This window comes from Phyllostomus discolor, chromosome 8 (genome assembly GCF_004126475.2).
Source record: "Phyllostomus discolor isolate MPI-MPIP mPhyDis1 chromosome 8, mPhyDis1.pri.v3, whole genome shotgun sequence".
In the NCBI taxonomy this organism is placed as follows: domain Eukaryota; kingdom Metazoa; phylum Chordata; class Mammalia; order Chiroptera; family Phyllostomidae; genus Phyllostomus; species Phyllostomus discolor.
The window spans coordinates 67604917-67631640 of record NC_040910.2 but is presented as its reverse complement, the minus strand read 5'-3'; the positions used below and the strand labels follow the sequence as shown (position 1 = coordinate 67631640).

Sequence of the window (26724 nt, the reverse complement as noted above, 5' to 3'; positions counted from 1 at the left end):
TTCTTTTTTACACCAAAGGTAGCATGCTTTTTAAAAAAAACTTATATATCCTGGAAATTACTCCATATTGATTTAAAGATATCGTCCTCTCTATGTTTACATCTGCATCATACTCCATGGACCAATACACCATAGTTTGGTTATAAGTTGTTTATACTATTTTGCAATTACACATAATGCAGCACTGAGTAACTCTGAGCCTTGTATTATTAGAGGTTTATCTTCCAGGTAAATTCCTAGAAGTAAGATCGCTGGGTCCAACGGTGAATGATAAGTGGTCTTGGTAGGTTTGTTCCATTTTCCTTTGTAGCAGTCATATCCTTCCACATCACCACCAGCAGTGGACGAGCAGAGCCAGAACATGGCGCCAATGCCTGAGTTTCTATCTTCGTCATTGATTTGCAACTTAGTGAAATTTGTTGATAAGAAGAAGATACTAAAGAAAGATTAATCCTGATAGTTATAGACCTTCTCTTCTTTTTCCTATAGATTAAAATATTTCCAAAGTAGCCCAGGCACAGTGGAGCTGAAATATTTAATCACATTAACATTCTGTTTTATAACTATGTGTTCATTAATCTATGTATAGTAGGGAATCAAAAATCATTGCCAGAACTTTTGTAACTTTTATAAACAATATACTCATTATTAAATTTTTGGTTTGAGTAAACCTGTATTTCCACACCTCCCACCCAAGAGATAAAGCATAATAGAACAATCCCCAATTCCCTCTACATCTGTGACTCAGTCTAGTTTTCACATATGACTGATTGAATGGTTGGGTTGGAATTCACGAGCGACAGCAAATTCCCCCAAGTCCCTGCAGGCTCAGCTCTGCTGTTTCTTGTTACAGCAAAGTCATCTGAGGCCAGCCTGCCTGCTACATTTTTTTTTAAACCTTTCTTGGTAGCCGTATTTCTGTCTATCTGAATCTCTAAGAGATCAAAATTTAAGTTACATTTTAATTTTAGAAAATATGTGTATGTTTAGATACTTTATCTTATTAATTTTTCAACACATATGAGGTTTTTTCCCTACCTTAAAACCAAGACTCATTATCTTGAAAAAGTTTTCTTTAGTAAGCGTTTAATATTTCTATTGCATTTATCTGGATAATTTTCCCTTTGGGTTCATCATACTTTTGTATCTAAGATTCTCTTTTCTCTGTGCTATATATATTACCTTTATGTATTCATTTCATATTTTCAAATATTTATACATTCCATACATATTTTTATCTCTTAGTCCTCCTCCTTGGCATTCTGCAATAGTTTCTCAAGTTTATCCACCCTAGACCTGGCTGGCATAGCTCAGTGGATTGAGCGCAGGCTGCGAACCAAAGTGTCGCAGGTTCGATTCTCAGTCAGGGTACATACCTGGGTTGCAGGCCATGACCCCCAGCAACCACACATTGATGTTTCTCTCTCTCTCTCTCTATCTCCCTCCCTTCCCTCTCTAAAAATAAATAAGTAAAATGTTTTAAAAAAATGTTTATCCACCCTATTTAATTAGCTTGTATTAATCAGACCTTCAGTATTGCTAATGCTGTTACAAACTGTGCTGTCATTTGTTGGTTGCCTCACTTTACTTTTCTACTTCTACCATCTCATCTTATCTTCCATATCACATTGGAAGACATAGGGCTCCTGTGTCTTTCCTTTGACTGAAAACAGTACAAGGTAATCTTTTTCACAATTATTTTTTTTCCTTCATTAAAGCTTCATGCACCCACACATACGCACACAACCTTACTCTATATTTGGAGTTCTGTTTTCTCCTTTTAAGTTGTAAGATAATTTCATAGGTCCCAAGTTGTTTGTTTGTTTGTTTGTTTAATCTGTTATTTATTCTTGGATTAAGAAAGGTTCATCATTCCCTGGCTGGTGTAGCTCAGTGGACTGAGCTCGGGCTGCGAACCAAAGCATTGCAGGTTTGATTCCCAGTCAGGGCACGTGTCTGGGTTGCAGGCCACAGCCCCAGCAACTGCACATTGATGTTTCTCTCTCTCTCTCTCTTCCTCTCTCCCTTCCCTCTCTAAAAATAAATAAATTTAAAAAAGAGAGAGAAAATGAAACTGGAAACCTTAAAAAAAAAATAGAAAGGTTCATCCCATCAAGATATTCGTCCAAAGTCACTGTGATCTTGAAAACCTTCAGTTTACCTAAATACTTGAAAGTTTTAGTTTTCATTTGTCTCATACGCTAGAGAGTTGGGTATTGTAAATTAAAAATTATGTTCAGGGTACCAGCAGCATGAAGGACATTACCCTTCAAAAACCTCTATCAGAGAACAATTTTCTGTTTATTGTTTCATCTTTAGCCTGCTGTTTCCCTCAGTGCAGGACCACAGTGTGGCTCTGTCTAGCATCCCTTCTGGAGAATATGCCTGAGGCATCCTTGTGAAGGACCTTTGTATTGTGAGATACATGCTAAGGAGAAGCCTGGCACAACCAGGCTTTCTGCTTGGAATAAGCATGCCTGCCCTGCTTTGGACCCTGTAGATGTTGGTCTGCTACACCAAAGCACTTCCAACAAGTGGGTGACTTCTTCAACGAGCTCCAGATTATGGCGAGTTAGCACTGTTCTGCAGACTAGGCTGGGCCTATGTCATGCTGCACAGCAATATTTTCTTAGGGAGAGGGTTTATGAATTAATCATCATTTCTTCTCTAATCTGTTCCCATCTGTAGTAGATCATGCAGAGATTAACCAAACTTTGGTGGCTTCATTGATTTGTAACTCATGTGTACTTCCCACTAGTCATGTTCTTTTGGCCACTTCTACCCTATTTTGTAGGTTCCTATCCTCACATTACCATTGTTCCCACAAGCTTCCTTCAAATGTTTGGTACCCAACACTCTAATAGCCATCTCATGCTAGACCTTTAACCATACTAATACTTACTCCTGCATATACTAACCAATTCTTTGGCATGGTTTCCTTTCACAGGTTCAACGCCATCTTTCCAAACTCTTTGACAATATGGCCAAGATGCGGTTCCATCTGGATACCAGTGAGAAGCCAACCAAGATAAGTCTTGGCATGTACAGTAAGGAAAATGAGTATGTGGCCTTCAGTAAGCCCTGTGACTGCAGTGGCCAGGTGATGTGGAGTCCTTTTTCCTCCTTATGCCTTTCTCTCTCAAGTATCTGCATTCAGAGAATCTGCATTCAGAGAGTCAGCATCAGCCCTCAGGGTGGCCTTTTTTGACCCTGGGCCAGAACTGCTGTCTGCGCCCTGGGCCTCCCAGCTCCCATTGACTTGATCCAACTTTGGAGCAGCTTCTAGTGCCTGCTTCCTTCTCTCTGGGAAGGACATGTGTCAATATTCATATATCTTCCTCAACCAAGGGCCTATACAGAGAGGAATCAAATGCGCACAAACAACTCCCTGAGTCAATGAGAGAAGGAGTTTAAATGATTAGCAGTGTCAGGAGACTTAACATGGCAGCCCTGGAGAAATCCATACAGGATTCAGGAACACCAACATCTTCTCCAGGAGAAAATACCCTTTAAAATCAACCATTTCCCTGAGATATCACTTCTCTGTACACATCTCCCCACCAGAGTCATTTCCTCTCACAGCCCTACCCCATGGTGAGCCAACTACCACCTGTTTCCAAGAACCACTCCCTCCAACTCTTCTGTGTATAATTCAACAAACACAAAATATAGACAACTCTCTTTAAATATCCTTCCCATTCTTCAATTCACCATTGTCACTAAGATATAAGCCCTTCTTTGTACATTATCCTAAATGATCCAACAAAGCATTGTTCCTGAGGGTTCTCATCTAGTCCAAAGTAACACCAGGAGAAAATATCTTTTGTAAAGTTCCACCTTCATCCACATGTATCTTGAAAAGCAATTCTAGTACTGAAAAGAATCAGAGATTCTCAGTTTCATGAGAAGAACCCAGGGTTTGGTTCAGGATGTATTCTTTCTGTAGACCTAGAGAGCATGTAGTTAGAGAACATAATCCTGACTTACATGTCCATCCTCAGCATGAACAATGGACAAGGTCATGAGAATCCACTGACTTACTTATACCTACCTCACCCCAAATTAGGATTTCCCTGATGAACTCTGGATTACAGTCCCCCCCCCCACTACCACTGCCCAGTCCCCTTAATCTGCTGCTCAGTCCTGTGTATTCCAAATGATGCACCTACCTGTTGGTAGTTGAGCCTGGTTCTCATCTATCACTGTCCTGGGTTATACAAATGAAATATCTGTGCCTCTGGCTGCCCTTTGGGCTATACATCAGGCCTGGGCTCCACTTTCTTCTCTCCCTCAGGCTGAGTAGAAAACATGTACTGCAGATTATATCCTCTTAGGAACCCAGGGTCTAATCAGGAGTTCTTCTTCCAGGTAGAAATATGGTTGAACCATGTGCTTGTCCATATGAAGGCTACCATAAGGCATGAGATGACAGAAGGTGTGGCTGCCTATGAAGAAAGGCCAAGGGAGCAGTGGCTCTTTGACTACCCAGCTCAGGTATTCTCCTATTCAGGACCTTCGCAGCCCCCATCCTCCACCAGGCTTTCTCAGGGGACCCTATTCAGCCTTCAGGGTTACCAGACATCAAACTCACTACTTGCTTCACAGTCAGGAGAAGTGGGTCTACAAAGGGTCAGCAAGAGTGAGTAAGAGAATGGTCAGCCATGACTTAATTTAACCAAAACCTTTGAAAACAAAGCATTATTTTTACCCTCATTGGCTATAGTAGGGAGACAATGTATTAACCAGTTCAACTCATTGACCCTGACTACTTTGTGCCAAGTTCTTTGCTGAGTACAGGAGACACCAGAAGCAAACAAGACAATAAACCTGCCCTGCTGGACTTTACAGACTGGTGTTTCTTACACCAGTGTGATAATAAAGGAGGCTCAGGGTACTCTGGGGACATATGGCTAGATAGTGGGTATAGGGACCACCTCTCTGAGGATATGATATTTAAATTGAGATGTGAAATAAGAGTTTACAAGTTAACGATGGAAGGAAAGAACAACTATGTATGAGGAAAAGCATGGACAAAGCCTCAGCAGCAAGGAAGAGCACAATGTGTTGAAGAAGTTGAGAGGAATGGAATGTGGCTGAAGCTACAGTAATGGGTAGAGGCAACAAAAGTCAGCAGATGGATTCTGGAGAGGAAACTAGAAGCCAGTTCTTATAAAACATGTTAGGGAGTCTGACTTGATTCTAAGACATGTCTGAATCTGTTAGAGTGTCCTCAAGAGTGCAATAAAGGGGAGAACCAATTTGAATGTTCACAAATGACTCTAGCTGCAATATACCCCTCCTCCCTTCCCCTTTTGGTGGCTATAGTACGAGTGTTGGTATATTTGGGGGTTGCAGATGTTTGGTGATAATTGCAGTTACAGGAGTAGGTAAGGTTGCTCTTGGAAGATATGTAGACTGAGATGAAAATGTAGAACAAACCCTTGAGCATCATTCAGAGGCTGAGTAGGCAAGGAGGAGGCAGTGAAACAAAATGAGAAATGGTACTTTTTTAGATAGGAGGAAAGCCCAGAAACAATATCATGGAAACCAAAATAGAAACTGCTGATAGCAGGTGAGAAGCTAATTATGCTATGCCTTTCTAAGAGATCAAGCAAAATAAAGAGGCTGAGGAATGTCCATGAACTTGACAAGACCATTTCAGTGGAGTGGTAGGGAAGAGGCCACATTGTAGGAATTTGGAAAGTGAGAAAAAGTTGAGAAAGTGTTGACAGCAATTAGTAAGAAGAGAGATAGGTCAGCACAGCATGAAGGGAGCAGTATTTTTGCACAGTACAGTTGGCACATCACATTCACATCCCATCAAGATCTTTAACAAAAGATCAGATGGGATCAGAATTTTGAGGCAAGAAAATTGGTTGCCTCCTACTGTTGTAACAGGTATCATCTGGAGCAGTGTCTCTCAGACCAAATGACCCAACAGGTGATCAATGGATCTAAATTCACCACAAATAACCAAACTTACACATTTTTTCATATAAGTTTCTGAATAAACAGAAGAAATACTCATTTGGATTGCTTTTCCCATTTGTTTATTTTAAATTTCTGAAAAATGCAAAGCATACTACCACATTGAATTTTGATATAATTCAACTTGACCTTCAAGAGTAGGCCTTTCAATGTGATAGGTTTTAAAAAAATAAAAAATGTAGTGAGAATACTATGGACAAGCAAAAATAGGCCATAAATGACCAGCAGTAGCTCACTAAACAAGAATACTCAGACCACAAGAGGTTCTAGAATAAGAGAGCAAAGACTGAATGTAGCTGAGATGTTCAATCAACATATTGTTTTCCCCCAAAGCCCAGGGAAGGTGCTGCAAAATGGAATGGTGAGTAGCAATTTCTAGAAGCCACTGACATTGACCAGAGGAAGTCTTTTGTTGTTCTCAACCAAATGTTACATTGTTCAAGAGCAGAAAATACTTTCCCCACTGTGCTGGCACCATGTCCCAGCTCCAAGGACTTATAAGCAGGTGACTACTTAATCCATGCTGCTGGGAGAGGGCAGGACAGCAGCACAATTCCCTCACACAATTCTGTTCTGAGTCCTTTCAGTGTGGTGAGTGGACTGGCTTTGGAGACAGTCCTGGTAATGGCTTTCCTAAGTGACTCTCGGTGCCCCAGGTGGCCCTGACCTGTACTCAGATCTGGTGGACCACGGAGGTGGGCATGGCCTTCGCCAGGCTGGAAGAAGGCTATGAGAGTGCCATGAAAGACTATCACAAGAAGCAAGTGGCCCAGCTCAAAACCCTCATCAGCATGTTAATTAGTCCACTCTCCAAGGGGGACCGGCAGAAGATCATGACCATATGCACCATCGATGTGCATGCCCGGGATGTGGTGGCCAAGATGATTGCTCAGAAGGTGAGTCCTGACCACTCAGGAGTGTCCCTCTTTGTGAGCACACAGATATTGGGGTTAGGAAGAAGCTCATATATGGTCAAAACTGGCCAGAGAGCTGGGAAAAGGTCATGGTGCCTGCTCCAATCTTTTAAACCCCCCATGAAAACAGTGCAATCCCAGCAGCTCATGCTTTCTGGGCTGAGGAAGGCACTGTGTGCTATACTCTTAATTGGCAGGCAACACCCAAGTCATTCGGAACCCTGCATGTCATGGGGCTAGGAGCACCTGCTGCCTGCTGCACACTGTGTTTTACCTGCCTGCTCTGCCACTCTGTCTTTAGGTAGACAATGCCCAGGCCTTTCTCTGGTTGTCCCAGCTGCGGCATCGTTGGGATGATGAGGCCAAACACTGCTTTGCCAACATCTGTGATGCCCAGTTTCTGTATTCCTATGAGTACCTGGGAAATACACCTCGCCTTGTAATCACACCTCTGACAGACAGGTGAGTGCTGGCATCAGCCATTGATGGAAAGCTGCTGTCTGGCTCAGGCCATCCAGTGGCCATCCAGGATCAAGGCCACTGTCACTGGGTATTTGCTCACAGAGTTGCAGGGGGAGGGCTTGACTTAGCACGAGAGATGTAAAATAAAATGGAAAGAACAAACCACAGAGCAAATCAATGAGCCGTGATTTTTTGAGACATTCCTAAGCAGTCGTACACATTCACATTCGAATACCAGTTCTAATGCATACCACCTGTTTGACCATGAAAAACTTGATCTTATTTTTGGTTTCCTCCCCTGTGAAATGGAGGTAGAGACATACCTCACCTGAGTTTTGAAAGGATAAAAAAACAGCAATGCTTATAAGAAGCTTAGTGTATATAAGTGCTCCAGCCAATGATGCTTATTACTATTTTCTTATTAACTAATTGGCACATTTATTCAGCACCTCTCATTCTGGGAATACGAAGATAGAAGCAAGGTGCTTCCTACAATCAGGAGCTTACAGTTTTTTAGGGAACAATACTCTCTGCCATTCATATTAATTCATTTATGAGTGAATTCATGCCAGACACTGAGTTAGTGACTGCAAATGACTAAACATTTCTTGCCCTTAAACTTCAATTCTAGTGAGGGAAATAAGACCTATGTAGATAACAATTTAAATAGCACAAGAGGGAAACATGCAAGGTCGTAGTATCAAATGGGCTCAAAGCCATGTACTACAATATTTCTAAGCCAGTGACTTACCAGTGGAAGCCATCTGAGCACAAAGGGTCTCACCCACTGTGGGAAGAAGAGGATTGGTAGCTTCAGGACAAGCTGTTATCTGATCTGGACTTTGAAGGATGTGTAGGATTTCAATCAGATTTCAGTAGGTTGTAGAACAACTGTTGGGGTATCATGAAATTGTACAGAAATCTGTGTGTGCCACTTTTTCTGTTGAGAGGATCTATAGCACTCCACAATTGTTCAAGTGGTCTGGGATCCCCAAAAGGTGAAGAACTAATAAGCATTCTAGAACAGAAAATTTTGTGGGCAAAATCATGGAAATGGGAAAACTGTAGACATGTACCTGGAAGAGAAGGCAAACTCTTGATAGTTGCTCGTAAGGCTGGGAAAAGGGGTAAGAGTCAGACTATAAAGTGGAAGAATACATTTTTAATCCAGTAGGTAGTGATGAACTGTTGAAAATTTTTCATCAGAGTGAAATGATGAAAACTGTATTTTATGAAGATTTATTCAATGTCAGAACATGGCAAAGGAGAGACAGGACAGGGGAATAAAGTCATGGCCCATGTGAGAAATGATACTTTAATTTTGCTGAGATTTCTGTAAATTCTGCCAAGAGCTAGTGCCCTTTCCACTTACAATTCCATCGAACACTGAATCTCTTCTCCAAAGAATTGTATGTCTGAATGACTGGTTACCCTGAATAAGTGACTTGTAGGTAATGAAGAGATTGTCGGAAGTTTTGAAGGACAAAATGGCCAAATAGAATCTGTGCCATCTTTTACTTTTCTCTCTGCGTATTTTAAGTGTCATAATGGCATGTATTCTGGTTAAATTCTCAGGTGTAGTTCCAAATAATGTTTAGTTAAATTGTAATCACTGTGCTCATGGAGTGACTAAGATGTGGGAAATCCAGAGTAGTGGGAAATCCAAACATCATCCAAACAGTAGGACCTCATGGTTTTTCTCCCTCCATGCTTTTCACTTTTTAAATTAATTTTCCTACCTATTCTGGTAAGATCCCATCCAGAGTCCCACCCAAACCATACCCCATTTACTCTTTTGGGGGGAAACCTGCGGAGGTGACATCACTGTCTTTCATCACTCCCCTGTGCACTGAGACTGAAATCTGAGTTCCTCATGGGACCTAGTAATTCCTATCACCTGCTCTAGCCACAACAACCTCCCTTCTGTTCCTGATTCGTTTAAGTTCATTCCAACCTCGAGCCTTTTGCATGAGCTGTTCCCATTGCCTGGAATGTCATTCTCCATGCTCTCTGTTCCACTGTCACCCTCTCACCATTTAGATCTATGCTCAGCTCTGAGGAGAACTTCCATGATCACTGTCCGTAAAAGACAGCCCTTCCAACCTCGCACACAGACACACACGTGCACACTCAGCAGTCACCCTCATCTACCATTCTGCTAGCTTTTCCCCACATTCTGAGATGACCTCGCTTGCTCACTGGCTGCACTCCCTTCTGGAATGTAAACTCTGTCATCAGAGACCTTTGTGTGTTTGGTTTGTTGCTATGTCCCCAGTACCTAGAAGATGTTGAATTAATATCTGTCAAATAAATGAATGGTGGTTGAATGTTGAAGACTAAGAACAGACAGAATCAAGGAAGGGAGGCTGACTCAGAGGAGGGATCCATGCAGGACTTGTCTATGCCTTGGCTCCTGAAGAAGGCGACAGGGCCAGAAGGTCATGTGAGGAGTGATATTTCTCTGTCTTCTGCTTTCAGCTGGGGACTGCCCCTCCTCCCTGCCCCAGCTTAGGGTCCAAGGCAGACTAGTCTGTCCCCAGGAGAACAGATTCCTCTGTAGCTGGGACAATAAAAGCAGCAGCAACAGCTGTGGGGCTCTTGGGATCCTCAAGGTTTGACTTGGGCTTGACTTGGGCTCCATCAGTGGGAGGGAATCATTCAATGTGGCTTGAAGAAAAAGTTTTCCCACCCCAGCTTTATGCAGAGTGGGCCCTCTCATGTTTCTCCATCTTTGTGGTGATCCTCAGCAAGACACCTACCCTCCACAGAGAGCAAATCTGGTAGTGTTCTCTTTTTCAGTGACATTTTTGCCTGCTCTGGAATATAATCTAAGAGTTTAGGAATTTATATCACCCGGAACAGAATAATGAAGCTATTCTATACTTGAGCAATTTAATGAATGTCTGTCTCTCACTCTAGAGTGTGTTCTATGATAACGTTGACTTTGATTTGCCCACTGCTCTACACCCAGGGTAAGCACCGTGTCTGGCAACTAATAACATTTAAGAAATACTCCTTGACTGAATGCAGTAAGATGGTTTCTGAGACTTTGGAGTTCCCTCCTTTCCATGACTTAGCAGGTAATGTCATTCCCAGTGATAAAAAGTACATGACTTTTCCCTGGGGCTTCACACCTGCCAAGGAGTTAAAGAAGATAATTACCTCTTTTGCACTTACAAGTCTCTAGCATGCTAAAGCTAAATGCCCTATAGAGGGAAAGGGTGAAGCTTTGACAATGAATTATTTCTAAAGTAGGCATTTATCACCTCTTCTATGAAATAATAAGAACCTGAAAGGAAGGTTTGCTGCAAATAATGGTGCATACTATATAGACCTTGACCTTGTTTTGCACATTAGATGCTTTCTGACAAAGTATGGTGTTGTGAATATTTATGTGGCAAATTCCATTTTCTCATTGACTTCCATTATTATCTCAAGAAATGTTTTGCACAGAAAAAATTGGCCTTACCACAGAAAATCACATTTTAAAGAGCATTCAGCTTTTGCCGGTATATAGCTTAAGTACATTTAATTCTCTCCTGCCAGAGAAATTAATCAAATGGACAATTGATCCGTACAACCTTTGCACATTCATTAAAAGCACACCCGCATTACAGTACATCCGACTGATTATGCCTATTTCTTTGGAGTGTCCCACTGCCTGGATGGGACTTGAATATATAAGTGGGTACAATGGATGAGCCATTGTTGCAGGACTTTGACACAATGCTAAGTTGAAGAACTAAATGGAAATGTTTTTTTCAGGCTGAACAAAGCAATTCTTCTAAGTTGCTGCTTCACCTTTGCATAGTCTCTCCCTTTATGACCCTTCCTTCACCTTCACACACAAACACCCCCTCCAGCCCTGTGCTGTGTTAAGTAATGTTTCAATCAACCACTTACCCATTTTGAGTACCTCCTAATTTCTCAGGAACTACTGCAGGTAGGGGAGGTGTAATTGATGCAAGAGTGTTGAAGGTGATTTGCTGAAAAGGACACAGCTAGCAAGTGTCTTACAGTTAAAAAAAGTTTTATCTGATGTTTTTATTGAAATTTAGTCATCTGTAAACAAAAGAAATAAGTCATCTAGGGATAATCATTGTTAATATGTGCTCTGTTTACTTCTACAGGTAGATTTTGAAAAATTGAAATTGCAATCACATGCTGTGTTTAAATTATCACAGATTGCTTTTTTATATAACATTATGTTGTGAGCTTATTTTCTAAATATTCTTCTAAAACATTTTAATAGCTGAATTACCTTCTATTTATAAGTATCTCATAATTTATGTAACATATAATGAAATATTTAAGTTATATTTAAACTTGTACTATTAAAGTAAAGCTGTCATGAACACTTATATATAATATATTTATTATATTTTTCATTATTTCCCCATGAAAGATTCCAAGAAAGCAGGAAAATCAGATGACACATACTTTTAAATTATTCTTGAAAAAAATTATCTCACTCCTGCTAGCAGTTTATGAGAGTGTTCATCTTACAATATCCTCATCAGCATTAAGTATTATTGTTAAAATATTATTAATTTTATGTCAAAATGGTATCTCATTTTAATTTAGATGCCCTTGATTACTCGCAGGCCTGAACATTCTTATGTATTTATTGGCTATTGTATTTTCCTCTTATGTGAAAGGAAAATTTGTCACTGTCATTGCCCATTTTAGTACTTTTATACTTAAAAGTCCCTGTCCATTTCAAGATCAGTTTAATATTCACCTTATTTTATGATTGTTTATTTGGTTTTACTTTTTTCTTTAACCTTTTTAAATTCTTTGGTAAACCTTTTAACTGTTGAATAAAGTGAGTGTTTTTATCAAAAATTTCCAGATATAAGTGATAGAAGTCAAGCTCAAACTAACTTGAACAGAAAGAAGCATTTTAGCTCACATGCCTGGGAAATGAGTCCTGCTTGCTGCCGTGGAATCCACTCCTGGTCTCAACAGGGAAACACCAGGGTTTGAACTCTCAGATCTGCCTTTGCTTTTTCCTGAGTCCTGACTTCTTTCTCCCATAGATTTTCTTCATGTGGCTGGAAAGATGTTCTCTATGCCTACATCCTTATGACTTCTGATTCAGATCCTCTCTTTCCCAGCACTGTACATTTTATTCCTCAAAGAGACTCGAATTGGCTCTGTTTGGATCATGTGCTCACTTCTAAGCCAGTCACTGTGACCAATGAAATCAGTATTTCATCCAACCTGAGCCTTGTACCTCCCTCAGGGAGGGTGGGGAATGCTTTGATTGACAGCCCCATCAGAATTCATGGTGCAGAGGAGAGATGACTCTCCAAAGTGTGGAATTCTAGGCAAGGAAAACCCACCAAAACTGTCTCAGAGAGCATATAATTTTATTTTAAGTACCAGTGGGTTCAACATTTTTTTAAATAAGTAATGGGTCCTTTCCCTCTTTGGTTTGTGATGTTTCCCCTGTAATATTCAAAGTTCTGAGTCTATCAAACTACCTCAAAGTATCTGTTCTGTTTCATCAGTATGCTAATTTACCTATAATCCATATTGCCTAAGGCTTATAACTTACCATGAGTTATTATATATTTTTAAAAGACTTCATTTATTTATTTCTAGAGAGAGGGGAAGGGAGGGAGAAAGGGAGAGAAGCATCAATGTGAGAGAGAAACATTAATCATCTGCCTCTTGTATGTGCCCAACTGGGCATCAAACCTGCAACCCAGGCATGTGCCCTGATCAGGAATCAAACCAGTGACCTTTTGCTTTGTGGAAAAATACCCAACCCACTGAGCCACACTGGTCAGGGCATGAATTGTAATATTTTTATAGAAAGTTCTACATCATCTATCATCATTATCTATTTTTTGTTAAGCTTTTTTTGTTTCCCCTTTCAAATGACCTTCAATTATTTTACCAAGTTCCAAAATATAAGTGATTAGAGTTTTAATTCGTGAAACTTACCTTCCAGTTACTATTGAAAGACTAGCCATTTTTATAAAATGTGACTTGTTTCTGCTAATTTATGTCTACAATTATGTTTATCAGAAAAGTTTGTAAGTATCTTTATATAGTTTTTGATTATTTCTTATTCTTATATCTAGGCCTGTGAAAATTTTTCTTGCTAATTAAGATTGTTTATATATACATATATTTCTGAGCAACTTTATAGAAGGTTATTTTACATATCAAAAATTTCATCCATTCCAAGTATACAACTCAGTGACTTTTAGTGACTTTTCCAAGTGGTGTAACCATCACCATGAGTCAATTTCACAACATTTCCATCCCTCCCAGTAAGACCTCTCGTGCCTGTTCACAGTTAATCCTCACCCCGACCCAGCCCCAGATGACCACTACTGTATTTTCTGTTCTCCATAGATTTGCCTATCCTGAACATGTCTTATAAATGGAACCATACAACACGTGATCCCTCGTGTCTGGCTTCTTTAATTTTGTACAATGTTTTGGGGGTTCATCCGTGATAGAGCATGTGTCACTAGTTCATCCCTTTTCATTTCTGAACAATACTTCATTTCAGAGATGTGCCACACTTTGTCTATCTAGTCTCCAGTTTATGATGACCTGGGTCGTTCAACCTTTAGGCATCTCTGGGCCACACTGGAAAAAGAATTGCCTTGGGCCAAACATTAAATACATTGCAACATGTAATCACAAAAAATCTCATAATGTTTTAAGTAAATTTATGAGTTTGTATTCGACTGCATTCACAGCCATCCTGGGCCACATGCAGCCCATGGGCCATGGGTTGGACACCCTTGGGTCTTAAGCTATTTCCGGTTGGGGGCTATTATTTCACAATAATGCTACTGTGATATTTGTGTGTCTTTCTGTGGATATATGTTTTCATTTCTCGTGGGTGGATACCTGGGGAGGAATTGCTGTGTAGTGTGGCAATTTTATGGTTAACTTTATAAGAAACTGTCAAACTATTTTCTAAAGTGGCTGGATCATTTTACATCCCCACCAGCAATGTAAGAGAGTTCCTGCTTCTCCACATCCTTAACAATATTCTTATTGTCTTTCTGGTTTATTTTAGCTATTCTACTGAATGTGAAGTGTATCTCATTTAGATTTTAACTTGCACTTCCCTAATAAGGATACTGAGTATCCATTCATGTGCTTATTCGCCATTAGTATATCTTCTTTGTCGTACTCTCATCATATATTTTGCCTATTGTTTAATTTGTCTGTCTTCTTACTGAGTTGTAAGAATTCTTTGATATTTTGTTGGCATATATGTTTGCATGTATTCTATTGTGTATATGTTTGTAAATATTTTGTCCTAGTCTGTTGCTTATCTTTTCATTGTCTTAATAGTGTCTTTTGGTGAGGTCTAATTTCTCAGTTTTTTTTCTTTTATGGACTGTGCTTTTGGTGTTGTAGCTAAGAAACAATTGCTTAATTTTATTATAGCTTTAACTTTTTTTTTCACTTGTGTATATAGGAGAAAAATGATTTTTGTAAATGCATGTTTTATTCTGCTTTCCACAACCCTGTATTAATAATTCTAAGAATTTCATTCTTGATTCTCTTGAGTTTGCCAAGTCACCTCTAGAATTTCTAGTTATATTTGAGACATAGACAATATGAAGCACAACTATAGCTATTCAAGGTTAGTGATGAGAGTGGCGTTGATTTTGCTAGGGAGACCATGTGTCAGCCCTTGTCCTCAGTTCTTCCTGTCGCATTCGGAGAAAGACATTTGCCAACCAGGGTGGGCAAAGGGAAAGATGAGCACTTGGTGATGAAGGATCTCATAACCAAATGGCGTAAGGAATAGATTCTAGAACTGGGGCATTTATGCTGAGAATGGACAACTTTCAAAATTTTAAAATTAAAGCATTATAATAGGGACAGATTTGTTTTAGGTTGATGCTGCGGATGTTCTTCAGTGAATGCTGTTTCTCATGTTGAGCTTGAAACCTATAAAAAACCCTGTCTTTTTCCTGTGGACTACCATCTAACCATATTTCCCCCCGTCTGCATATATGCAAGGCTTGGAAGATTAATTTTCATTCATCTTTCTTAAATTTTACTTTGTTGGGTCCACCCCATCATTTTCGATTACTACAATTATTTAGAATTTTGGCCTATCTTCCATCTAATCAATTACTTCTTAATTCAAGTTACTGATAAAGAGTGAACATCAGGATCCTGAGTCCTGGTGATGCCACTGGCGGCCTTGCCCCAGACATGTTGCCGCATCCATGTCCTTCCTCAGCTATGATTATTGAACTATGTGTTGGCTATAGTTCTAATGATGACCCCCAGTGGCCCTTTTCCTTGTATGATCTCCTCTCCTTTGACTATGGGTGAAAGCTTTAAATAGGATATCATCCTTGTGATTATGTTTTGCTTTATGGCAAAAGGAAAATTATTCAGGTGGACCCAAGATAATCATTCCACCAGAAGGCAAAAGGGGAACACAGAGAGATGTGAAGAGAAGAATTTGACAGATGATGGCTGATTTTTAAGATGGAGGGAACCATATACAAGAATGGTAGAATGGCCTCTAGGGGCTGCCAACAGCAAGCAGTGAGGATCTCAGTCAACAATTGGTAGGAGCTTAATTGGACCAAAATCACAAATGAGCTTGGAAGCAGGTTCCTTCCCAGAGTGTCCAGACAGGAGTTCCACCAAGTGATACCTTGATTTTGGCCTTCTGACATCTTCAGTAGAAGCCACCTGGACTTCTGACCTACGGAGCTGAGAATATGAATGAGTGTTGTTTTAATCCACCTAGTGTGTGGTAATTTTTTACACAGCAATAGAAAATAAATACAAACCAATTATGATTCCACCAACTCTAGGATTAGCCAGACCACTTCTCTGGGATAAGCAGAAGCCATTCATAACTGAAATCAAGGTACAATATATTTGATATTTTCTTTAATCTGTTAATTGAATAAATGTATCAAAAAATGAAAAGCTATGTTTTATATATTTATTATCATAAAAATAATACCTTGAAAGTGAATCAACTACTTTTCCAGGCATTTTCTTACCTCTTTTCTCATCTTTTCCTCACAAGAGCCTGGTGGAGCAGATAAGAACAAAGCCTATAGAAATCGTTTGCCCAAAGAAAACAAAAGAGACTTCAGCTCGATATGAGTAAGGCTTTTCAAACAATAAAAAGTGGCCCAATGTGGAAGGGGCTGCCTTCTAAAATGATAAACCAAGCACTGCTGGAAGAAAAGGCCACATGATCGTATTTGAAGGATTTGGGGGAGAGAGCTTGGTGCGGCTAAAGAGCCAAACCTCTGGGCTCCCTTCCCACACTTGAGCAACTAAACTAAACTGATCCATGTCCACGTTAGGGTTAGCTGGCTAGACAAGTGCTCTTCTTAAAGGATTCCTTGCCATTCTCACAATTGCTATTGTTTGTGACACAGCATATTTATCTAAATTCCTACATACAAAGAAAATACTGTGCAGTTGTCCCCAAGAACACATTTTTTAAAGATTTTATTTATTTATTTTTAGAGAGAGGGGAAGGGAGGGAGAAAGGGAGGGAGAGAAACACATCAATGTCTGTTTGCCTCTCACATGCCCCCTACTGGGGACCTGGCCTGCAGCCCAGGCATGTGCCCTGGCTGAGAATGATACCTGTGACCCTTTAGTTGAGCAGGCCAGTGCTCATTCCACTGAGCCACACCAGCCAGGGTTCATTTTTAAAGCGCTGAGTTTTAATAACTGGGGCAGGTTTCACAAACACTTTATGGTAGATGCAAGATTTGAACTCTGTCTGACTCTAGAGAGTCCTTACCTTGAACAGGAGTACAATTGAAGCAGTCGGCTTAGAGGATTAAAGAGGTGGATAAGCTAACACAACCACAGATGGAGTCTTAGGGCAGGAGCGTGTGTTCCCAAGGAATAGGATATTACTCTGGCTCAGTGACCTGAGCATAGTGGTGACCCATCATGCTGAAGAGGGAAATAAATAGTTTCTTTCTTTTCTTTGTGTTTTTCTCATAGCTGAAGCTAAAGCCCCACCATCCCTGCCTTAGTTATTAGAACTTAAACAGCCCACTTTCTTTTCGTGAGCTTCAGCCTACCTATCTGCAAAATAAAGGATTGGATTAGTTAATTTCAAAAATCACTTTCAGTTCTCGAGTTCTATTATTGTGGGAAAAACAGCGATTTTAGTATTTTCACCCAAGAGCTGCTTCTGGAGACCATCAGAAACTCAGTAGATACTTGAGATTGACCTCCAGTTCTGAGGACTTTTATGGAGAGATTCTTGGGTTTTCTGTGAGGATTTGATCTTTGTGAAACCTTGAGCTTCTGGACTCCCTGGTTCCTTGAAAGCCCTGCACTTGCAGAGAGAAGAGGCCTGAGTGGCACAGCCCTCTGGGTGGCAGAGCAGGCGGCCTTGGGGCAGAGAGGGCAGGCAGGAAAGCTTCTGGGGGCCAGGATCCCAGCAGTCGGGGCAGCTGGCTCTCCTCCAAGGAGGCCCAAAGATCTGGCAGACACCCCCCCCCATCATTCTAGAAGAAGCTGAGGCTGGAACAGGTGACAGGCACAGGGGCCAATCTGGAGCCAGAACTTAGCTCAGGAGGGCAGGTGTGGTAAAGGCCACACACAGGACTTTGTCACGATCTAGTACAAATGTTTGAGACAGGAAAGAAGTGTTGAAAGATGGTAGCAGTGGCTAAGCATGGTGAGATGAGATGCAGCTTTCACCTTAACCCTCACCTCACCTTGGGGCCCACCTGACTGATCCACAACTCCAATGGGTGCTTGGTCACAGACAGGGAAAAATGAGGCCGCTGTTTGAGCCAAGTCATCAGGGGTTAAATGCAGCCCATGCCCCCAGACCAGCTGAGTCAACATATTCCATTACACAGGAAAAGTCCAGGCGGAACAGTAACTCTGCACACCTCTCCTCCCTGCCTGGGGATGCTGCCTTCCTGGGTTTCACTTTCAAAAGCCGAGTAATGTGGAAATTGTGCACTCAATCAAAGGACAGTTCAGGAACTCCAAGTCTTTTCAAAACCGCTTTGGTTCTAGTGGAGACCCAGGCACCACCTGGCATGAAAGACATTGACACAGCGTTTCTGGCCAACTCTAGGCATCAGTTTCAGAAAGAAGTAGAATAAATTTTAGAGACCCCCTCGGATAACTCCTTTCACCCAACCTGCAGGTTGGTAGCCTGTATATTGATTTACTAGGTATAACAATGTTAGGCCAATGACACATTTTTAACATCTTTATTGAAATAATTTACATGCTTTAAAGTTTATCCTTCAGTGTACAATTCAATAACTTTTAATAAATTGATGATCATACAATCATTATCACAGCCTCGTTTTAGAACATCGTCGTCACCCTACTTGCAGTCAGTCCTCATCCTCACCCCCACCTCCCTTTCAGGCAGCCACTGGCCTGATGTCTGTCTCTGGGTTTTCTGGACATTTCATAAATGAAATGACATAACATGGAATCTTTTGCATCTGACTTCTTTCACGTAGCAGAATGCTTTTAGAGTTCATGTTGCAACATGCACCAGTACTTCATTTCTCTATATTCCATTGCATGGCTCTATCACATTTTGTTTTTTAATTCACTATTGGTAGACACTTGGGTTGTTTTCAGTTTCTTAGTGTACAAATACTGCAGCTATGAACCTTCCTGCCTGAGCTTGTTTGTATGCACACAAATTCTCTTTTCCCTTGGGTAAATTCCTAGGACAAGATGATTATTTTTACTTTTTAGGAATCTGCCACATCTGTCTTCTGAAGTGTTTGTACCATTTCACATTTCGACTGGTAATGTGTGAGGTTTCCAAGTTTTCCACATCCTTGCCAACGTTTGTTATTGTCCATCTTTCTGATTATAGCCATCCTAGTGGGTGTGTTGTGATATCTCATTGTGGATTTAATTTGCATTTTCTTAATGACCAATGATTTTGAGCATCTTTTCATGTGCTCATTACCCAAAGGCACATTTCAATCGAAATGGAAATATAAGTCCTTTTTTTAAAGTGTCAAAAATAAGCTTAAAGCTGAGCTTATTTTATTGTCAGTAGTAAAAATAGTCACAGGAGGCTTAAACAGATTGAGTGACTGACCCATTCATTCATGAATGTGTTTGTTTGTTCTGTCAGTAATTATGATAAGTTATGAGGGCCTCTGTGTGCCTGGAGATGTGCTACTTCCTGGAGGTGAAACAATAAGTAAGACATAACCCTACCTTTCTGTATCTTATTAAGATACATATAAAAGATGAGCATTAACTATATGCAATTATATGTTTAAGTGGAGTAGGAGCTTTACTGAGGTATCTCTGCTCACTCACCCCAGTGTTAAGAATTCTGGGAATATTTAGTGGGTGACATAAAGGCAAATATGAGCTCCAAGGGGTGAGTAGCCATCAGCGAGGCAAAGGCTAAGACCAGGTAGACTGGAAGGGTTGAGGGTAGATGGGAGAGGGAGGGAGGGATGAGCACAGCCCTAGTGTGTCTGGGTATCTGAATCCATTCAGACTGCTAGAGCAAAACCACACAGACTGGGCACCTTATAAACACAGTTCCAAAGGTTGGGAAGTCCACAATCAGCATGCCAATGTGGTCAAATTCTTGTGAGGGTCCTCTTGTGCCTCCTAGGTGGTTCCTGCTAGCTTTGTCCTTATGTGGTGGTGGGGCAGGGGATCCCTCCACAGCCTCTTTGAGGCTCCCCATTCATGAGGGCTCCCTCTTCATGACCTACTCACCTCCCAGTGGCTCCACCTCCTAATATCATAGTCTTCAGGTGTTAGGATTTGAATTTGTGAGTTTGCGTGGGACACAATCATTCAGACCATAGCACTGAGCAAGCAAAAGTAGCTCCACATGAATGGACTCTGGAGTACTGGGCTGGGGAGAGGAGAGCACTGAGAAATGAGCTGAGACGGAGGCAGAGCCATGACCGGGAAGGGCCAAGCAGACAGCTACCAGCACCGTTCAGGGAGGGACTGTCATGATCAGATGACCCTTTAGAAAGTTCTCCCATAGCACTGTGAGGACCAGGCGGTAGTAGGGTGGGGTGGGGGGCTCTAGGGTTTCCTTTACAGAAGCTGTGTCAGGCCTCCCTGTGCCTCCCAGAGCTGTCTCACAAGGCCCTGGCAGGGCCAGAGGTCATCATCGGCCACCTGTGGCACTGACAGCCCCCTCTGCCCTCCCCAGGTGCTACATCACTCTGACCCAGTCTCTGCACCTGACCATGAGCGGCGCTCCCTCAGGGCCTGCAGGCACAGGCAAGACGGAGACCACCAAGGACCTGGGCCGAGCTCTGGGCATCATGGTCTACGTGTTCAACTGCTCGGAGCAGATGGACTACAAGGTACTGGCCCAACCCCAGGGGGACTCAGAACTGGGCAGCAGCCCCAACTAGGGACCAGGTTCATCTGTGCCACCCTGGCCCAGCACAGAGGCCCGGGGGGGAGATCCCTGCTCCTACCTTCATGGGAGATGCAGGACCCTTGATTCCTGGAGCTTATTCACCTCCTTGTAAACCTCAGCACCATGGAATCTGCTTCCACAGATGAGATTTGCAGCCACAGATACTGTTCTTTTTTGATTCACCTTTGGCATCTTCCTCTCATCATCTGTAAAATGAAGAAGCTGAATATATATCCAAAGGTCTAAATTCCCTATTTGACCTAGGACCACAGAAAGGCTTGGGAGTGGCTAATATAACATCTTATTAAAATAAAGATAACATAAAAATCATATTTGTGCTCTTCTGTAAAAATGGTCATTTTCCCCAGAATATCCACAAGGGTAAAATGTCCCATAAGGGCAGGTGAGCCTTCTGAAGACAGACTAGGTCAACTCCTACTCCTAGCAAGAGATGGCCATACAAGACAATGCGAGGCTCATGTTCTTCTTTCAAGGCACTCCTCATCCCAGGTCTGTGTCACAGAGACAAGTGAAAGAAGCAAGAGACCAGTAGTTAGCTAGCCACATTCTATTCAGGACTCATTTTTATATACATTCTTTTTTAAAAAGTGTAATAACAGGCTGCCTTGCTGACTCATTGCTTTTATTTTTTTTTTACTGTATGTATTTTTGTTAACTGTTTAAAGTCCCTGTGAAAACAGGATGGCATGTAAATAAATTTAGAGTAAAAAATAAATAAAACAAATGCATTAGGAATAGGTTAAATATTTATGTGTATAACTCATGTGTATTGATTGCAAAATAAATTTAATTTAAAAATAATTTTAGAGGCTGCACAGTAGCACTTGCAGTTACCACTTTTAGAATGCTTTAAATGAGACTCACCTCCCATAGCTTTAATTTCTCTTGTGTATAAAGTTTTGCTGTGCAGAGTGTTGCAGAATCTATAGCACCATGTTTTCTCATAGCAAGCAAACAAAATGAGGATTCAGACCTAAAATAACTGTCTTCCATTGGTCTACACACTCTAAATTTTAACATGGCTGCTTTTATTGATAAACACATTAAGATAATGTTGTGTTTTTTTAACGTCAGACTGAAGACAGATTTTTCCCCATTTATGAAATAATCCTAGCCTTAAAGATTATTTTAAGTTTCTAGATTCTCCCAGAATTTAGCAATGGCTAACATTGCTGATGTAAGTAGAGTCCCCTAAGAGGAATACTTTTGAGGGCATACTCATTTAGATGTAGAAGACCTGGCATGTTGACTGAAGAAAATCAGCTGATTTCCTCCATTATGCCTGGCATAGCAAACAGGAAAAGCGAACTGGCCCCACAGCCAGGGGTCACAAAGGCATTTTACCCAATTCTTTCAAAACTTTCTATTGACTCCCATCTCCTCCAATTCCTCTAACAGTACAGGGTGAGAGGAGGAGTCTCTCTTAGTTTGTCTGAATAGTGACCAAAGCTCAGTCATGTAGGTCTAGGCAAGCCCCAGATCAGAGTGCCAGTGACAGGAATAGCCTTGGTGAGGCCCACCACAAGGAGAGTGGTCCCCTCCCTGCCAGGACACTCAACATCCTTGATGATCAAACAGCCTCACTAGGCTGTTCTCAAAGCTCCTCTTCCCTTTGTTGTCCACTATTCAGAATTATCTTTGGCACAAAGCATACTCCAGCAATCAAGTTAATTTGAATATCACTATTGCTCAGCTTGCATCAGGCATCATCGGAGTAGGCAGATAGATAGATAGATAGATAGATAGATAGATAGACAGACAGATAAAGTATGACCTGGTCCATTTGGAGACATGAGAAAGATGTGTGAAATGATTTGGGTGATACCAGACAACAGCACACTGAGGGGTAACATGAGCTCTGCAAATGCTGAGTCCTGAAGTCCTGCAAAGCAGACGGAGAGCCACAGAGCTTGCTTGTCAGCAGTTGTTGTGGAAGGTGAGAGACCTGAGGCTGCTTAAGGTTTGGTGAGTGCCACACAGCCATGTGACATTTTAACACAACCAAAACCATTAAAATGTCTGCTTTAAAAGCATAACCAAGTTCTCCATGCCTCCGATGTCCCCTGCCTCTCGTCTGAGTTCCCCTGAACTCTTGTCCTCAGGCTCAGTGAGGATAAGAAGAGAAAAGAGTGAGCATCAGGGACAGTGGTCACACAATCACCAGGCATCACTCTGTTGTCATTCATGACACTCACAGCAACATATTCTGTTTCTGTATCTCCAGAGAACAAGTTAGAAATAGACATGGAACCAACCATGGCCAAGTGCAATAGAATGGATTGGGATCAAGAGGAGACACGAGATGGGGTTAAATAAGGAGCGGAGGGATCCAAAGCCACTGGGAGAATCTGACCTGTAGGAGTGGGCTACAGACAGACCCCACAGGCTTCAGAACAGAAGCAGGAGCATGATGAGAACAAGTGGTGTTGAAGGAAGACTCTTGGGCAGCCAGATCAGTGGACAGAGGCAGAGCCCAGAAGGAAAGAGTATTGTAGTCATTCCAGACAGAGAGGGTGCAGAGGCAGATGGTGGGGTAGTAAAAATGGAAGAGGAAGAACAAGAGGCTTTAAAACGAAATTAAATAACACCTAGTGAACACAGGGAGGAATGGACAGTGAAAACAGGGAACAGTTAAAGGAGAGTGTGGGCCATAGTCAGGGCCCTTGCAATCCTCTTTGCCCCAGGAATTCCTGTAGGAAGCATTAGCTAATGGGGTGGACACAGAACAGTGCAAAGACCTGAGGAAAAGGGAATATTATTGCTTTCCTCTATTAGTGCTTATTGAAAAACATATAAAACTAGCCACTTTCTCTGGAAATGGTTGCAGTTTTAGTGCTCAAGTTGTCTTTATATTATAGCAGCAATACTTTCCCCTTGACCTCAATTTGGAGAGGCTATTGCTGAAAGATCAAATGGTTTTGAGCCTACACTATCTGGATTCCTTTTAACTTCTCTGTAGCATCAACCCTATATAGCACCCAGTCTTCATTTCTGAAACATTCTACTTCCACAGTTCTTCTAACTCTGTTCTCTGCTTCTTGACTTCATTGTCTGATTCTCTTTCATGTTTTTCAGTTTCACATGGGCACCAATGGACGCACACATGCCTTAAGCTTCACCAAGGCTCTGGTCCTGTCTTTGCCTGGGCAGTAGGGCCTCCATTGAATGCCCTGCTCTCATACTTGGCTAACACTCTTTCTCAGGTTATTCCTGCTGACTCACTCCTGTCTTCTGCTCAACCAGATTCCACATCCTATTAATATGAATCATCTCAGTTTTCTTTGTGGTCCATTCTGATGGTTTCATGTTTTTCCTTTCATAGTTCCAGTCAATCATTAATGTTGATTCTTCCTTCAGCAGGCCTCTTGCCTCAAGGGCTTCAACCCTATTCTTCTCGACCTTATTCTAGCCCAGAAATTTGCCATTCTATAGCAAAGCCATTGTAGAATTGCAGCGGGGTAAAAAATAGGACAAGGTGGGGTCCCAGGGTATCTGTTCCAGCCCTCAGGGGAAAAACTGGGAGGTGGGGGGGTGACAGGTACCCACCTATGAAAACTCTACTTTTTTTTTTCTGTTTTTGTATTGTATATCCATTTGATAAAATGGATCTACAGCTTGAAAAAGCTTTTGAAACCACTGTTAATGTGGAAGAGCATTGATTTTGATTCCTGGACCTCTGCTTAAGTATTTGTGACATTTGACAGGTTGCTATTATTATCTCAAATATAATAGATATTACTATATATACCTCAGATATTAGGTATATGTACTTATGGATGTAACAAGAGCAACGTCCAGCTGTAGGGTTGTTTTGAGCACACAAGCACACTGCCTGCAACTGAGGTCAGCCCTCAGAGACTGCCTGTGACTACACAATCTGAGATGACCTCACCACAGCCTCCTGGGGGACTTCTCCCCCTCCAACAGTGTCTTATTTCTGTGTCATTACCTATTACGCTAGGCTGTAAGCTCCCCCCATACAAAATAGGGCTTTGTCTCCCTGTTCACTTTTGATTCCTGGTGATGTAGGATAATTCCTGGCACATTGTACATACTCAATAAGTATTTGTTGCATGAACAGAGGAATCATTTAATTCAAGGAGCTTAAAAAAGGTAGGGTCTATTCTTTCCTCTCTTTGCAAAGTCTGCCCATGTCCAGCTTAGCTTATGTAATGTTAGACTAGTTCTCCTAAAATGTTGATTTACTGATGTTTCTCTCTATTTTAAACCTCCAAAGTTCCCTTATAATAATTTGAATATTTTCATAACCATGACCCCCTTTAGTAATTCAATTTTGCAGCTAAAAGGCACCTTTATTTTGGCCTGGAAACATGATGATTTTGCTCATTCTTTGTCCATAATTTTTCATCCTCCTGCAAAGCCCTTACCCCTCCATTCTGCCTACATGAATACTATTATCCCATTAATTCAGCATTCCCAGTATGTTCCAGCATTCCCAATGTATATTCTGAAGATACTATAGAGTTCTATGTAATACCACTAATGTTGGCCAGAGTGCATTCTGAGAAAACCTGGGATCACACAAGTGGAAAAAAAATCCTAGCAATATTATATTATAACAAAATTGAATGCATTAATTGTGCAGGGCTTCTCAGGGCTCTTAGAAAGCTAATACATGTCATAAATTGGCAAAAGTAGGTTATAGAATGCAATGCTTCCCAAATTTGCTTGACCAAAGAAACTCCTCTGCTAGGAGCATCTTCCAGACTTGGCATTCCATGAAATAAGCTTTAGAAAGTGCTGCTGTAATACTATCTGAAATTCACCTCTGGCAAAACTGATCTTTCTAGAGCACTGTGACCCACCCCTCTCTGAATTCTATCACATTTGTGGTTTACATTACCCATTGGAACCACTGCTTGTATAGTAATTTACCTGTTTCATTCATGCGCTTTATCTCCGCAACCTAACTAGATAAAAGTTCTTAGGGGTACTGAGCATAGCCCATGAGCTATGCACAGAGCCAACGGTCAAGTAATGCCCTCTCAGGGAACAGATGGGACTTTTCTACTATTTGCGTGTTCCCTGCACTTTAATGGTATGTATCTCCTTGCCAGTGACCTTGAGAGCATCTCCCAGTAACCTCTCCTTTCATATTGCTCCATGGTTTACCAGTTTGTGTTGAGTGCTCAGAATGGCTTTTATTTTTAGGAAAGAGATACCATCTTCCCTCTGAAATTCTCTGCTTGCTCTCTTTTGAAAGACTTACCTGCAGTTTATTTTCTGTTGGTGTTATTACTTCCCACCCCATCGCCAGCTTCCTATCACTCTGGGAAATCTGGGTATTTGGGCATGGGTTTAAAGATACAGACATAGACTTTTTCATCAGTACATGCCAAAGGCTGAGTGGAAGGCTTTTTGTCTGTATGGCACAAGAAAAATAATATTTTATTCATTTCCTGGGATTTTGAAAGCTACAGAATCCACAGTATTGCGAACCGGATGACATTTTAAAAGGATTTCATTCTAAGTGTCTTAAAAAGGTTCTGTTTGATCCTGTGACTTACACTGGCACCCACAGGCATCAAAATTTTAATTGTTCTTGAAATTTGAATACAAGTTTCTAACCAGTGGTCAGTAGGGGTCTGGAAGTACCTATAATAAAGAGGGTGAAAATGACTCAGATGTGCATTGATAAGGCACTGATAGTAATTTAAGTTTTGTACATTTCATTGCAGTCTTGTGGCAACATCTACAAAGGCCTCGCTCAGACTGGTGCCTGGGGTTGTTTTGATGAATTCAATCGAATCTCCGTGGAGGTCCTGTCAGTGGTGGCCGTGCAGGTATGGGGCCAAAAGTTGGTGGGAGCCCCGTGGCCTTCATGTTAAGCACTGCAGAAGTCTAGGTCCTCTTGTTTTCAACCTCTGCTCATCCATTTCCCCTTCTCCCTCCCACTTTGCATTTCATGCCCCTTCCCCCACCCTCTAA

At 41.3% G+C, this 26724-nt stretch overlaps 1 protein-coding gene across 4 annotated transcripts in view; it reads left to right on the top strand.

Moving 5' to 3' along the window:
* DNAH9 (dynein axonemal heavy chain 9) overlaps positions 1–26724 on the top strand; it is a 335540-nt gene that overhangs the window by 87478 nt on the left and 221338 nt on the right. For all 4 annotated transcript variants that reach the window (XM_028534618.2, XM_036032967.1, XM_036032969.1 and 1 more), the window contains 6 exons: positions 2948–3100; positions 4369–4494; positions 6645–6884; positions 7204–7364; positions 20539–20695; positions 26475–26579. In XM_028534618.2, coding sequence (XP_028390419.1) covers positions 2948–3100; positions 4369–4494; positions 6645–6884; positions 7204–7364; positions 20539–20695; positions 26475–26579 — 942 coding nt within the window. The remainder of the gene's footprint in view (positions 1–2947; positions 3101–4368; positions 4495–6644; positions 6885–7203; positions 7365–20538; positions 20696–26474; positions 26580–26724) is intronic.